This window comes from Bos indicus x Bos taurus, chromosome 7 (genome assembly GCF_003369695.1).
Source record: "Bos indicus x Bos taurus breed Angus x Brahman F1 hybrid chromosome 7, Bos_hybrid_MaternalHap_v2.0, whole genome shotgun sequence".
NCBI lineage: Eukaryota > Metazoa > Chordata > Mammalia > Artiodactyla > Bovidae > Bos > Bos indicus x Bos taurus.
The window spans coordinates 51,202,944-51,218,312 of record NC_040082.1 but is presented as its reverse complement, the minus strand read 5'-3'; the positions used below and the strand labels follow the sequence as shown (position 1 = coordinate 51,218,312).

General features: G+C 39.1%; 1 protein-coding gene across 1 annotated transcript; it reads left to right on the top strand.

The window, feature by feature from the left end:
• Positions 1-11,756: 11,756 nt before the first annotated feature.
• LOC113896564 (sperm-associated acrosin inhibitor-like) lies at positions 11,757-15,125 on the top strand. The gene is made up of 5 exons (XM_027548796.1): positions 11,757-11,861; positions 12,017-12,154; positions 13,126-13,160; positions 13,454-13,569; positions 14,581-15,125. Exons 2-5 carry the CDS (start codon positions 12,088-12,090, stop codon positions 14,624-14,626), a joined length of 264 nt encoding a protein of 87 aa, XP_027404597.1. The 5' UTR covers positions 11,757-11,861; positions 12,017-12,087; the 3' UTR covers positions 14,627-15,125.
• Positions 15,126-15,369: the final 244 nt, after the last annotated feature.

The following is a 15,369-nucleotide window of genomic DNA, read 5'->3' as shown; positions in this document are numbered from 1 at the left end:
TTTGTGAAATTATTTTGATATTGCCACAAAAGCCTCACTTCATTATGGGAGGGGTTTGGGGTAGGCAACTTGCATAGTATTTTGCTATTAAAAGATGTGGGTACTTCCCAACAAAGACAGTGTTTTTCTCTCTTCATCTTCTTCTTTTTAATTTTCTTTTTTTGTGTGTTGGTTGCAGAAACTGCTTTTGTACCTTCTGGAGAAATTCGCAAAAGGGCAAGTTCATAGTACTTTAATTTGGAAATTGAAATTTTTTAAATTATTTTTATATTTTAAATTTTAATAGAAAATTTCACCAGAAAAAGTAAAACATAATAACCCTTCAAAAAGTAACATAAAGTGTCATTATTACACTAAGTTCAAAAAACAGAACCTTACCAGACATATTAAACCGTTTGTCTTTTTACAAGGTAAAATTACCACATCATTCAACATTTTATTATTAGGCAGACAGGCATCTGAAAAGGATGTTTAAAGTAAGATTTTTTTTCCTCACAAATAAGAAGCTTAAGAAAAATAAGTTCACTGAAAGGAATGTAAACTAATCATTTTTACACAGAGTCAAATATTACATAGAGATGAAGAAAATCAATTATACTTCTAAACATCTAAATAAATAAAGGTAATTAAAGATGTTAAAAGAGCATGTCATCTAAGAATACACACATTATTGCTTAATTATGTACATTGACTACAGAGTCATCACTCACCAAATTACATATATACATATATGGTTAAACACACATATACAAACAGTCATATATATGAATACATACATATAGGGTGACAATCTGAAACTATAAAATGATCTAGTAATGAAACTATTGAGAAAAACAGTAGACTCACAATACATTCACTTTTATCATTTCTTGTGCTATGAGATAATGAGGAAAATCTCACTCAGGTATGAGAAGAAATAGGGGCAGAGTGGCTAAATTATTAAAATGTATCCAGCTATTTGAATGTTTTTAAAACATAACACTGGGGTTGTAAAAACATATCAGTATATTTTTATGTCTAAACTGGTTGTTGATACTTGATGTTTATACTTAATCTCAATATAGAAAACATTTATTCTATTTTGATGCATACAATGTTGTATGAAGAATAAGGAATATTTTATTCAAAAAGTTCATTATCTGAAAAATTTGATGTTGTCTCTTTGTTTATCAGCCAGAATGTAACGTGTATAAGGATCAATTACACTTTTGCACAAAAGAAAAAGATCCAATCTGTGCAACGAATGGCAAAACATACTCCAATAAATGCTATTTCTGCAGTAAAAAGCTGTAAGAACACATGACTAAATATTGGTTCTCCCAACATAATGAAGAAACAACCAGAAAATAATAGGAACATCCATGTTTCTGCTAGCCAAGGTTCAGTCTACACGGAAAGTAACTGTTTTTTCTCTGTGAAAGCCATAGAGACATGCCGGTACCTTCCCCTGAAGTCATATTCCTAAAAGTAGTTTTATTTGACCTCAAAGTATATCCCTGCTGGATATTACCCACATGCATAAATCATTACATTAACTGGATTTTATTGCTATGACTTACTACTGGCAGTCTGCTTACCAATACAATGTAATTCTTAACTCCAGAGGCTGAATGATAACCTCATAATGTAGCTCCAAACTACAGGCAGTATAACTGAGCAAGAAACTCTACTGACTTCATCAGTTCTAATGAGGTGGATGAACCTAGAACCAATTATACAGAGTGAAGTGAATCAGAAAGAGAAAGATAAATACCATATTCTAACACATATATACGGAATCTAGAAAAACGGTACTGAAGAATTTATTTACAGGGCAACAATGGAGAAACAGACATAGAGAATAGACTTATGGACATAGGGAGAGGGGATGAGAGGGTGAGATGTATGGAAAGAATAATATGGAAACTTACATTATCATATGCAAAATAGATAACCAACAGGGAATTTGCTGTATGGCTCAGGAAACTCAAGCAGGGGCTCTGTATCAACCAGGAGGGCTGGGGTGGGGAGGGAGATGGGAGGTAGTTTCTAAAGGGAGGGTATATATGTATACCTATGGCTGATTCATGTTGAGGTTTGACAGAAAACAGCGATATTCTCTAAAGCAATTATCCTTCAATAAAAAATAAATAGATTAAAAAAAAAAAAAAAAGAAACTCTACTGACTTCAGAAATTTGAATCCATCACAATTTATGTCAGAAAGGAATTCTCATTATGTCAGGAAAAACTATCCAGGGGATGCTCCATTTTGTCCCCTGAACTCCATGGCAGGACTCCAAACTTTCTTCAGAGAGCAGGGCAGTCTAGGACACTTTCACCCAATGTCACTTCCTGCCTCCTTCCCCCTGATGGAGTTTTCAGTCTGAGGGTTCAGCCAGCCTTCCTACCTCCTGCCTCATTTTCTCTTACTGGTGTTTCCTCTCACTGAATCCCCAGGTGGGCTTCTACTTCTAGAGAACCAGGAAAACAATCTCTACTCCTCCTCCTGAGGTCTGGGAGGGTTCCCAGGTTGAGTCAGGAGGGAGCATGTAGGAAGAGTCAAGTTGCCCTAGGGGATCAGGAGGACCTGTGCAGGGTAGTGGGGGTGGGAGGGGCCCACTGCTCGTGGAAGGGAGCAGAGCCCTCCTGGCTCTCTCACAGTCAAAAATCCTCATGGAGAAGCATTTAGTGCAACACTCAGACAATTTTAAATACTTAAAAAAAATTTTTTTTCTTTTTCTTTCTTTACAGAGAAAACAGAGGAAAATTTGATTTCAGTCATTGGGGTCGTTGTTGCTGACTCTGCCTCAACCGCACATTCCTATGGCTTTTATTGCAATCCTATTTTGCCGTGGATTTAACAACCAGTCATCGCAATCAGGGCTTTAAATTCCTAGATGAGCAGACTAACCCTTCAGTAGTACACAAGATGTAGTACAGATTGTTGGAGAATTTTTCAACTCTAAGAGCCTGCCAGTGAAAGATTTCTATTTTCGATTATAAAATGATGGTTGAAAAACCTATCTTATTTGTGCGTTCAATAACAGAAAACCTAATGCAATTTGTAATCATGAATATTCCAGTCAATAAAATGTTAAATACCATTATCTCTATTAAAATACCCTTTCTTTTTTGTGGTTGGATTGGATTCAGTTCAGTTCAGTCACTCAGTCGTGTCTGACTCTATGACCTCATGGACTGCAGCACGCCAGGCCTCTCTGTCCATCACCAACTGCTGGAGTCCACCCCAAACTCATGTCCACTGAGTCAGTGATGCCATCCAACCATCTCATCCTCTGTCGTCCCCTTCTCCTCCTGCCCTCAACCTTTTCCAGCCTCAGGGTCTTTTCAAATGAGTCAACTCTTCTCATCAGGTGGCCAAAGTATTGGAATTTCAGCTTCAACATCAGTCCTTCCAATGAACACCCAGGACTGATCTTTAGGATGGACTGGTTGGATCTCCTTGCAGTCCAAGGGACTCTCAAAAGTCTTCTCCAACACCACAGTTCAAAAGCATCAATTCTTTGGTGCTCAGCTTTCTTCAGAGTCCAACTCTCACACCAATACATGACCACTGGAAAAACCATAGCCTTGACTAGATGGACCTTTGTGGACAAAGTAGTCTCTGCTTTTTAATATGCTATATAGGTTGGTCATAACTTTCCTTCCAAGGAGTAAGCGTCTTTTAATTTCATGGCTGCAATCACCATCTACAGTGATTTTGCAGCCCCCCAAAATAAACTTTGTCACTGTTTCCCCATCTATTTGCCATGAAGTGATGGGACTAGATGCCATGATCTTAGTTTTCTGAATGTTGAGCTTTAAGCCAACTTTCTCACTCTCCTCTTTCACTTTCATCAAGAGGCTCTTTAGTTCTTCTTCACTTTCTGCCATAAGGGTGGTGTCATCTGCATATCTGAGGTTATTGATATTTCTCTTGGCAATCTTGATTCCAGCTTGTGCTTCATCCAGACACACAAATACTTCTGGTAACTATAATTATAGAAATAGTCTCAAAGGTCAATAAATAATCCATTACTTGAAAGTTTATTAAAAAGTACAGACAACTGCACTTCTCTCTATGGTAAAGCTTCAAAAGCTCTAGAATAAGAATCTGAGAACTTGAACTCTCACAAATACTCCGTGTCAATCTTCTGATCAAAAATGTTAGCCAAGACAGACTTAAATTCTAATACATAGGACATACCTGTAACTTAATGAATTGCAGAGACTATTCAAAATATTGCATGATTTCTGAAGTTTGGGAGAAAAAAAATTATGTTATTTTCTCTCTCATAAAGCATCAAGAGACAGTTCAGTGATCCTGGCAGTCCAGGCAACTCTGCTTTTACCGATATAGGATATTCATTTGTAGTCCAAGTTTGATGCTCCTCTATTTCTCTTTACCTCTGAGGCAACAAGAAACTGAGTGAAATTTGATTGGTCAAAAACTCACTTAAAGTTTGGTTTTAATGGCAGAAATGCAGACTGCTGGAAAGCAAGTTTCAAGCTGCTACATATGTGATATCAGATCTGCTCTTCCTTTCAGTAAATATTTTCACCTCTAAGAGATAATCTATATGGGAGTTACTTTCATTTACTTTCCTTAGTATTAATTCTTAATGAAAATATCCATTAAAATGTACAAATATGGAGCCATAATATAAAAATGAATTCAACTACTTTCATGGTTTTTTTTTTCATTATAGAATACATATATAAAAACATTATTCAATGAATGCTGGTAAATTCATGTATGTATTCTTTTACTTGGACATGGGGTATCTCCGTAAGCTGGTCCAGCGAAGTGCAGCTACTGCTCCTGACCTTGGACGTGGGGTATCTCCTCTCAGCCAGTTGCTGCTCCAGCGCTGTGCGGCCACCACTCCAAGGTCAGAAAAACCCCCATAAGATGGTAGGCACTGGAGCGGCTGTGAGGAGATACCCCACATCCAAGGGCAAAGGAGAAGCCCCAGCAAAACAGTAGGAGCAGCGAATTCATGTTTAGAATCAAACCCTGTTCCTGCCAGAGATGCTCAGAGGGCTCAAACAAACCTTGTGTGCAGCAGGACCCAGGGACCACACAGAGACTGAGAAAGAACTGTGTTTGAGTGTTTCCCGTGGAGGTACAGATCAGCAGTGGTCTGCTGCAGGGATAGGGGCTCTGGGTGTGGGTATGACAGAAGTCCTCTTGGAGGATGTCACCATTAACCCCACAATAGAGCTGCCAGAACTTACCTAGGACTGAGAAATAGACTCTTGGAGGGCACAACAGAACCTGTGCACCAGGACCCAGGAAAAGGAACAATGACCCCACAGGAGACTTTCCTGTGGGTGTCCGGGAGTCTCCTGTGAAGGAGTGGGTCAGTGCTGGCCTGCTGCAGGGTCGGGGGCATGGACTGTAGCAGTACATGCCTGGGATCTTTTGAGGGAGGTTACTATTATCTTCATTACCTCCACCACAGTGTGGCCCCTGGAAAATAGCAGGGAGGGAACACAGCTCCACCCATCAAGAAAATCGGATTCAAGATTTACTGAGCACGGCCCCGCCCATCAGAACAAGACCCAGTATTCCCCTCAGTCAGTCTATCTCATCAGGAAGCTTTCATAAGCCTCTCATCCTTCTCCATCAGAGGGAAGACAGACTGAAAACCACAATCACAGAAAACTAACCAATCTGACCACATGGACCACAGCCTTGTCTAACTCAATGAAACTATGGCCCATGCCATGTAGGGCCACCCAAGACGGACGGGTCACGGTGGAGAGTTCTGACAAAATGTGGTCCACTGGAGAAGGGAATGGCAAACCACTTCAGTATTCCTGCCTTGAGAAGCCCTGAACACTATGAAAAGGCAAGAAGAGGACACTGAAAGATGAACTCTCCAGGTCAGTAGGTGCCCAATATGCTACTGGAGATCAATGGAGAAATAACTCCAGAGAAAGAAGAGATGGAGCCAAAGCAAAAACAACACCCAGTTGTGGATGTTACTGGTGATGGAAGCAAGGTCCAATGCTGTAATGAGCAATATTGCATAGGAACCTGGAACGTTAGGTCCATGAATCAAGGCAAATTGGAAGTGATCAAACAGGAGATGGTAAGACTGAATGTCGACATTTTAGGAATCAGTGAACTAAAATGGACTGGAATGGGTGAATTTAACTCAGATGACCATTATATCTACTACTGTGGGCAAGATTCCCTGAGAAGAAATGAAGTAGCCATCATAGTCAACAAAAGAGTCTGAAATGCAGTACTTGGATCCAATCTAAAAAATGACAGAATGATCTCTGTTCATTTCCAAGGCAAACCATTCAGTATCACAGTAACCCAAGTCTACATCCCAACCAGTAACACTGAAGAAGCTGAAGTTGAATGGTTCTATGAAGATCTACAAGAACTTTTAGAAATAACAACCAAAAAAGATGCCTATTATAGGACTGGATTGCAAATGTAGGAAGTTAAGAAACACCTGGAGTAATAGGCAAATTTGGCCTTGGAGTACAGAATGAAGCAGGGCAAAGGCTAATAGAGTTCTGCCAAGACAATGCACTGGTCATAGCAAACACCCTCTTCCAACAACACAAGAGAAGACTCTACGCATGGACATCACCAAATGGTCAATATTGAAATCAGATTGATTATGGACCAATCAGATGGACAAGCTCTATATAATCAGCAAAAATAAGACTGGGAGCTGACTGTGGCTCAGATCATAAACTCCTTATTGCCAAATTCAGACTTAAATTGAAGAAAGTAGGGAAAACCATTATACCATGCAGGTATGACCTAAATCAAATCCCTAACAAATATACAGTGGAAGTGAGAAATAGATTTAAGGGATTAGATCTGATAGATAGAGTGCCTGATGAACTATGGACAGAGGTTCATGACATTGTGCAGGAGACAGGGAGCAAGATCATTCCCCAAGAAAAAGAAATGCAAAACAGCAAAATGGCTGTCTGAGGAGGCCTTACAAATAGCTTTGAAAAGAAGAGAAGCAAAAAGCAAAGGAGAAAAGGAAAGATATACACATTTGAATGCAGAGTTCCAAAGAATAGCAAGGAGAGATAAGAAAGCCTTCCTCAGTGATCAATGCAGAGAAATAGAGGAAAACAATAGAGTTGGAAAGACCAGAGATCTCTTGAAGAAAATTAGAGATACCAAGGGAACATTTCATGCAAAGATGGGCTCAATAAAGGACAGAAATGGTATGGACCTAACAGAAGCAGAAGATATTAAGAAGAGGTGGCAAGAATACACAGAATAACTGTACAAGAAAGATATTCAAGACCAAGATAATCACAAAGGTGTGATCACTCACCGAGAGCCATACATCCTGGAATGTGAAGTCAAGTGGGCCTTAGGAAGTATCACTACCATCTAAGCTAGTGCAGGTGATGGAATTCCAGTTGAGCTATTTCAAATCCTGAAAGATGCTGTGAAACTGCTGTACTCAATATGCCAGAAAACTTGGAAAATTCAGCCATGGCCACAGGACTGGAAAAGGTCAGTGTTCATTCCAATCCCTAAGAAAGGCAATGCCAAAGAACGCTCAAACTATCGCACAATTGCACTCAGCTCACACGTTAGCAAAGTAATGCTCAAAATTCTCCAAGCCAGGCTTCAGCAATATGTGAACCATGAACTTCCAGATGTTCAAGTTGGTTTTAGAAAAGGCAGAGGAACCAGAGATCAAATTGCCAACATCTGTTGGATCATCAAAAAAGCAAGAGAGTTCCAGAAAAACATCTAATTCTGCTTTATTGACTATGCCAAAGCCTTTGACTGCGTGGATCACAACAAACTGTGGAAAATTCTGAAAGAGATGGGAATACCAGACCACCTGTCCAGCCTCTTGAGAAATCTGTATGCAGGTCAGGAAGCAACAGTTATAACAGGACATGGAACAACGGACTGGTTCCAAATAGGAAAAGGAGTACGTCAAGGCTGTATATTGTCACCCTGCTTATTTAACATCATGAGGAACGCTGGGCTGGAGGAAGCATAAGCTGGAATCAAGATTTCTGGGAGAAATATCAATAATCTAAGATATGCAGATGACACCACCCTTATGGCAGAAAGTGAAGAGGAACTAAAAAGCCTCTTGATGAAAGTGAAAGAGGAGAGTGAAAAATTGGCTTAAAACTCAACATTCAGAAAGCTAAGATCATGGCATCTGGTCCCATCACTTCATGGCAAATAGATGAGGAAACAGTGGAAACAGTGGCTGACTTTATTTTCTTGGGCTCCAAAATCACTGCAGATGGTGACTGCAGTCATGAAATTAAAAGACTCTTACTCTTTGGAAGAAAAGTTATGACCAACCTAGATAGCATATTAAAAAGCAGAGACATTACTTTGTCCGCAAAGGTCTGTCTAGTCAAGGCTATGGTTTTTCCAGTGGTCATGTATGGATGTGAGAGTTAGACTGTGAAGAAAGCAGAGCGCCGAAGAATTGATGCTTTTGAACTGTGGTGTTGGAGAAACTCTTGAGAGTCCCTTCGACTGCAAGGAGATTCAACCAGTCCATCCTAAAGGAGATCAGTCCTGGGTGTTCGTTGGAAGGACTGATGTTGAAGCTGAAATTCCAATACTTCGGCCACCTGATGCAGAGAGCTGACTCATTTGAAAAGATCCTGATGCTGGGAAAGGTTGAGGGCAGGAGGAGAGGGGGACGATGGAGGATGAGATGGTTGGATGGCATCACCGACTCAATGGACATGGGTTTGGGTGGACTCCGGCAGTTGGTGATGGACAGGGAGGCCTGACATGCAGTGTTTATGGAGTTGCAGAGTCGGGTACGGCTGAGCAACTGAACTGAACTGAACTGAATATAGTTCCCTGTGCTATATATAGGACCTTGTTGTTTATCTATAGTAGTGTGCATGCATTACAATAACCCATAATGGAAAAAAATCTGAAAAAGTATATATTAATATATACACACACATATATGTGTATGTATAACAATCACTTGGCTGTATACCTGAGACTAACACAACATTGTAAATGAACAATATTTTAATAAACATTTTTTAAAAGCATAACTCTCTAACCTCCAAACACATGTTTCATGAAGAACTGCCCATTTCCAATCCAACTCTTTTGTCTACTGGTCTTAACTGTTATAAAATCCCTTTGGGCTCTGAGATATGAAGCTCATTAGAAGAATCCAATCACTGTTGAACATTTAGTATATATGCCTTTGAATAATTCAGTTTTTAAATGTATGTGGTCTCAAAAAAAAAAAACAAAAACAAAAAAACAAACCTGTAGTATATAGTTACCTGGAGGAGGGTCCAGTATTAGGCAGAGCTAGTGTTTTACATATGTAAATTAAATCCATGTAGCTCATCTCTAGTATTGCCTAGAGTGGTGAGTTTCTTTGCCTCCTATTTACAGTAATAATGATGGGAAAGATGGAATCTGCTCTATGTTCCTCTTCTCTCTCTCTTAAAATATCTATCTTCTCAACTCAAGTGTTTTCTTTCTCACCACCATCCCTGCCACAATTTGAAGAAAACGTACTTTTTTGTTGTTGTTGTGAAGTTAATATTAAAAAATCCTCAAGTCTAACATTTCCTTTTCTGGTGCACTTCAAAATTTTACAGCCTGCTGTGAGTCACAGATTGTCTCTCCTCCTCTTAATCTCTGTTGATGAATAAATTTAAGTGCCTGGTATATAAAGAGTTTCTCTATAACTTCCCCTTTAAGTTTCAGTTTACTTTTCCCTAAAATATCCTGCAGTATATGATTTGGTCCATCATAGGCATCTCTGACGGAGAAGGCAATGGCACCCCGCTCCAGTACTCTTGCGGGAAATCCCATGGACAGAGGAGCCTGGTAGGCTACAGTCCATGGGATCTCGAAGAGTCGAACACGACTGAGCGACTTCACTTTCACTTTTCACTTTCATGCATTGGAGAAGGCAATGGCAACCCACACCAGTGTTCTTGCCTGGAGAATCCCAGGGACGGGGGAGCCTGGTGGGCTGCCGTCTATGGGGTTGCACGGAGTCAGACAGGACTGATGCAACTTAGCAGCAGCAGGCATCTCTGATGGTGTCTAAATAATTAAATCCAAGAGCTACTCTAAGCATAATAGACTTTACTATATGCGGGTCCTTCAATTAAATTGGCCTAATAAATTAATAATCTTAAATGTTTCTTTCTAAACCCTGGGTCTCTTCACTCTGAAAAGGCACAGTAACAGAATGACAAATATCTCCCAACTACACAACTTGAATGGAAATAGTTTAAGTATTTTACATGTAACATTTAAGACGAACAAAGGCATGTGGATGTATTACTCTCACATTTAAAATAAGAAAAGTTGCACTGCTGCTGCTGCTGCTGCTAAGTCGCTTCAGTCATGTCCGACTCTGTGCGACCCCAGAGACGGCTCCCCCGTCCCTGGGATTCTCCAGGCAAGAACACTGGTGTGGGTTGCCATTTCCTTCTTCAATGCATGAAAGTGAAAAAATAAAGTGAAGTCGCTCAGTCGTGTCCGACTCCTAGCGACCCCATGCACTGCAGCCCACCAGACCCCTCCGTTCATGGGATTTTCCAGGCAAGAGTACTGGAGTGGGTTGCCATTGCCTTCTCCAAAATAAGAAAAGTTGCACTAGAAAGTCTGAATACTGAGTTAAAGTTAATTAAGTATAGACTGAATTTGTACCCTGATCTTTGAACTGCCAAAGCCCTTTCCAATGACTCAGACTATGAGGCAGATTAGTTCATAAGGAAAAGATAACTCTGATCAAATCTCTCATTTACTTGAAATGCCTTCAGTGTCTTTCATTACCTATGCTGTGAAGATGAAATTATTGAACAAAAATTCAGGGCATCACCTCATGTGTTCTCAGCTTAACTTCCCAGCCTTCTCTCTCTTCTATCCCAGAAATTCACATCCTGTGCCCTGACCCAGGCTTGCCCAAAGCTGGCTGGTCCTGAGAGGTATCTGAGAACTTTAAAAATAAACCATTGTCCAGGCCTCGCCTACACACGCTTGTTCCACATTCTTGGTCATGGACTCCTAAAAAGGTTTCTAGCTAACGTCAAGTACTAGTGGTAAAATTGTGTAATAGTTTTACATGATGTAACCATTAGGGGAAACTGGTCAAACTGGCTTTCTCTTATTATTTCTTACAATTGTAAATCTACAATTATCTCAAAGTAAAAAAAATAAATAAATAAAATAAAAAATATTTTCCAATTGAGTATAATTCAATTCTGGTATTGAAAGATATGAAGGGTCAAAGGTATATATGTAATTATAGTTCACAAAACTCTTCTTGCTTGAATCCTTTTGTTCCTTTCCAGCTCAACTGCTTAGAAACCTTTCACATATCCTCTCTATCTTAAAATCTATAATATACATATTTATATTTTTACTGCCTCTCTTCCCCATATCTGGATTCATCAGATCAAGTTGTCCCCACGCCTCCTGCTGAGGGAAGATCTGTTGATGGGTGTTTGTAAAGCATCTCTTAAGAACTACTTGACAGCCCCTGTGAAGGCAAAGAATATCTCTGTGTTTTATCTCTCCTGGGGCTTCTGTCTTTCCCCACTGAGCTCCTTTCTCTATCAAGAAGAACAACTTAGCTGGGGAGACTAAGGAGAGACTTGAGGAGAAAAGGTGAAGTAGATGGTTTCAAACGCTGCTGGCCTCACTGTCCGTGATCCGTCTGTGCCGGTAGTTCAGGCGCGGAATCGCGGGCGTTAGCCCTGGTGAGCAGCGCTGCTGGGAGGGCGGCTGCGAGTGCGCATGTCTCTCTACGTGTAGCCAGGTTCCTCATGAGCGGACGTCCAGAGCTGGGAAGGAAGATAAGCGGCCCCTTTTCCATGCAAACAAGACTTTGTCCCATGCTTTTCTCAGGTATCTATGCAGCCTACAGTTTATGTCTTGAATCTGAGGGTTGGAAGAAGAAAAAAAGGAAATGGTTCACCTAAATTAGTAATCTAGGGGACTGGAATGGTTCCTTTACCGAAGATTATATGTGTGGACTATAGATTCTGTTTATCTATTTACAGGAAAAATCAGGATTTTTCTCTGTTTATGAGTTATCAACCATTATAAAGTTTTCAGCTACTGACTTGATAAAATGTCTTTCTTCTCGTCATGGATCAAAGCTATTTTCATCATTTTCTTTGCATTTCTTCTTTGCTCTGGTGAGTAAATTTTCCAGCCCTGAGTTAAACAGACCCTAGAAAATTCAGTAAACAACTGCTGTAAACCAATTTTATTGGGTTTGTAAAACTTAAACTGGTAAAGTGAAACTGAACATGTGACAAATGTCTTATTTTAAACTGCAGCAATGGCTGCTTTTCTTCATTTCCCATATTAGACAAGTGAATACAGAGTAGTGGGTTTGAATGAACAGTAGGTTTTATATTTTTGTTCATCTGTAACTCAAGAACTTTAAATTCTTCCTTTCAGGGGTCAATTCCATTGTTGTTATATGCAAAGTGTGAGGAGAAATGATTTCTTCTAGATCTGGTATTTCTTGACAATCGGATTTGCTGTTTGCCAGCTGATTCCTCTTTTTCAAGGCCTTGTGTAAGAAGGGAACTCATTGTTGACCTTGTCACTGTGTTACCTTCCTTAAAGCTTATGGTGGCTAAATAAATTTCAGAATTTATACAGTAAGGTTACCTTAGAACAAATAACTGATGAATGAAGTACTGATTAATTTCTTCATAATTAAGTGACTTCGAAAGCATTGTTTTATTTGATGAGGATCTCAACTACAAAGATGAAAAGACAATGGTATCTCTAAAGCAAGGTGAAGGGAAGAGTTAAAAAATAATACAGGAAATTCCCTGGCAGTTCCAGTGGTTAGGACTCCCATGATACCACTGCACGGGGGGATGAGTTCAGTCACTGGTTGGAGAACTAAGATTCTGTATTCCTCAAGGCATGGCAAAAAAAAGAAAAAGGACATTACTTTTCACACTGTGCGATTACTCTGGGAATTAAAAAGTGGTTTTTGATTTTGTTCTGTTTTCTGAACTTGGTGTTTTGCTGTCAGATTTGCATTGTTAGTATAGGCAATTTTTGTTTCTGCTACTAAGATGTGTCACTTACTACCAGAGACTATGCCTGTTTTCATCCTGTATCATTTTTATCTCTTTTTTCCCAGAAGCTTTCCTCCGATATAAAGTAAAAATGGATAAGGTAAGATAACACTGAAGTCTTTAGGAAGTTAAAAATGATAAATTAATAACATTTTTAATGTTGTAAATTTTAACAACAAAATTGTGTGGTCTTTTTGTAAAGTATAATAAACATAAAAAATATTGACAATATTTTACATTTTAAGTGGGTAGTGGTTCTATTGAGGTTTGTTCTTAAACTTATATACAGAATATATTTATCCCATTTATATGTGTGGCATTTCATATTAGATTTGAACATGTCTTACTCTGTGTTATTTGATAAGTTTCATGTTTTTGTTTAATATTTTGCAGACTAACTGTATGTCATTCATGCTTTCACCACATACTTGTACTGGAGAACATGAGCCAGTCTGTGCAACCAATGGTCATACTTACCGTAATATATGTATTCTCTGCAGTGAAAAGATGTAAGAATATGACAGTAAATATTTCCTCTTCAAAAGTAATCAGGAAGTCATTTCAACAGAATAGGAAAATTCATAGTGCCAATAACCTAAACACAGCATATGTACAAAATAACTGTCGTAACCATACATAAAAGATGTCCTTTACACACCTGTACTTTTCCTTAAAGTTCTAATTTCTAAAAAGGAGTACTGCTTTAGAGCTCTCTACATAACCATGCAGAATTTTCTGAAAATCAATTATTATCTACTGCTGCTGCTGCTAAGTCGCTTCAGTCATGTCCGACTCTGTGTGACCCCATAGACGGCAGCCTACCAGGCTGCCCCATCCCTGGGATTCTCCAGGCAAGAACACTGGAGTGGGTTGCCACTTCCTTCTCCAATGCATGAAAGTGAAAAGTGAAAGTGAAGCCGCTCAATCGTGTCTGACTCTTCGTGACCCCATGGACTGCAGCCTACCAGGCTCCTCCGTCTACTAACAGCAGACTAACGTATGGTAATTCAGAAGCCCTGAGGCTGCACAGTAAATATTGGTATTGCCATGACCAGATCTTCAGCGTCAGCAACTATTAACTGGCACAGGACACTATGGCTGTAGTCTGAAATTAATCACCATGCACCATTCCTTCTAGAAAGGGATTCTTCTGATGGTCCCCTAAACCCCCAAGACAACCTTTCAAACCTTTCTCAGACTGCAGGGTAGTCTATGACACTTCTACCAAACTTTGTCGTCTCCTTCTCAAGGACCACAAACACATTCCCTAATCCCCCACTTTCTTGGGTACAGCAGATTCAAAGTATGAGCCAGAATCAGCATGCAGGAGTTTCTACAACAGCAGAAACTCAGGGCCAGGAACCAGATGCAGCCCAGTTCCTTACAGAACAGGAGCACAGCCACTCCATCCTGTCCCAAGTTCAGACTCCTTTTCATTAGGAAACACTTGATACACTTATCATGAAGTTTAAAATACTCTCTTGCTAATTTGTTTTTCTTTCTCTTTCTTTTCTCTATAGGCTTCTTCGTAAAAATTTTGAAGTTGCTCATTTTGGTGTTTGTTGAATTTTGATGAAGATATACACCCTTATAATTCTAATGTGATCTAATTTTGCAGTCAATTCTACAATTAGAATTTGATTTCTCTCAACTGGGTCCTTAAATTCACAGATGATCAGATATATCCTCTTATGGAACATGAGATGGAAAATAGAATTTCAAAGTTATTGCCAGTTCAAAGATTTTTTTATTTTAGGACTTTGATTCTCCATGTTTGGTTATTTAGTGACAGTTTGAAAAATATCTTAAATATATGTTTGATATCATAAAACTTAATACAACTTAAAATATTAAATATTTCATTCAAAAAAGTTAATGATTTAGTCTTTTTAAAAATCTTTCTTCTTTATAATAAAGGGAATATTGCTCACTAGGATATAGAAATACATTCACTTAGTTGTACAATCTTTTTTTTTTACAGATGCTTCTAAAATAATTCTTCAGTAAACATGGTATATTGATACATGTGTTCTTTAATTTTTATTCAATAAATTATATAAAAGCCTACTGAGAGTTTACAGTGAACCATGTCAGTTTGGATTCATGATCTCTGAAGAGGACGATTTAGCTTTGGAACCAGGGACCAAGCTTGTTCACTCAAGAGCTTTTGGGTAGCAGAGTTTTATTAAAGTATCGAAAGGGACAGAGAAACATTCTGACATAGACATCAGAAGAGGGTCAGAGAGTGCCCCCTACTCACAAGTCTTATCAAGGTCTTATATGCTTTTACCAGATCCACTCCCACAACA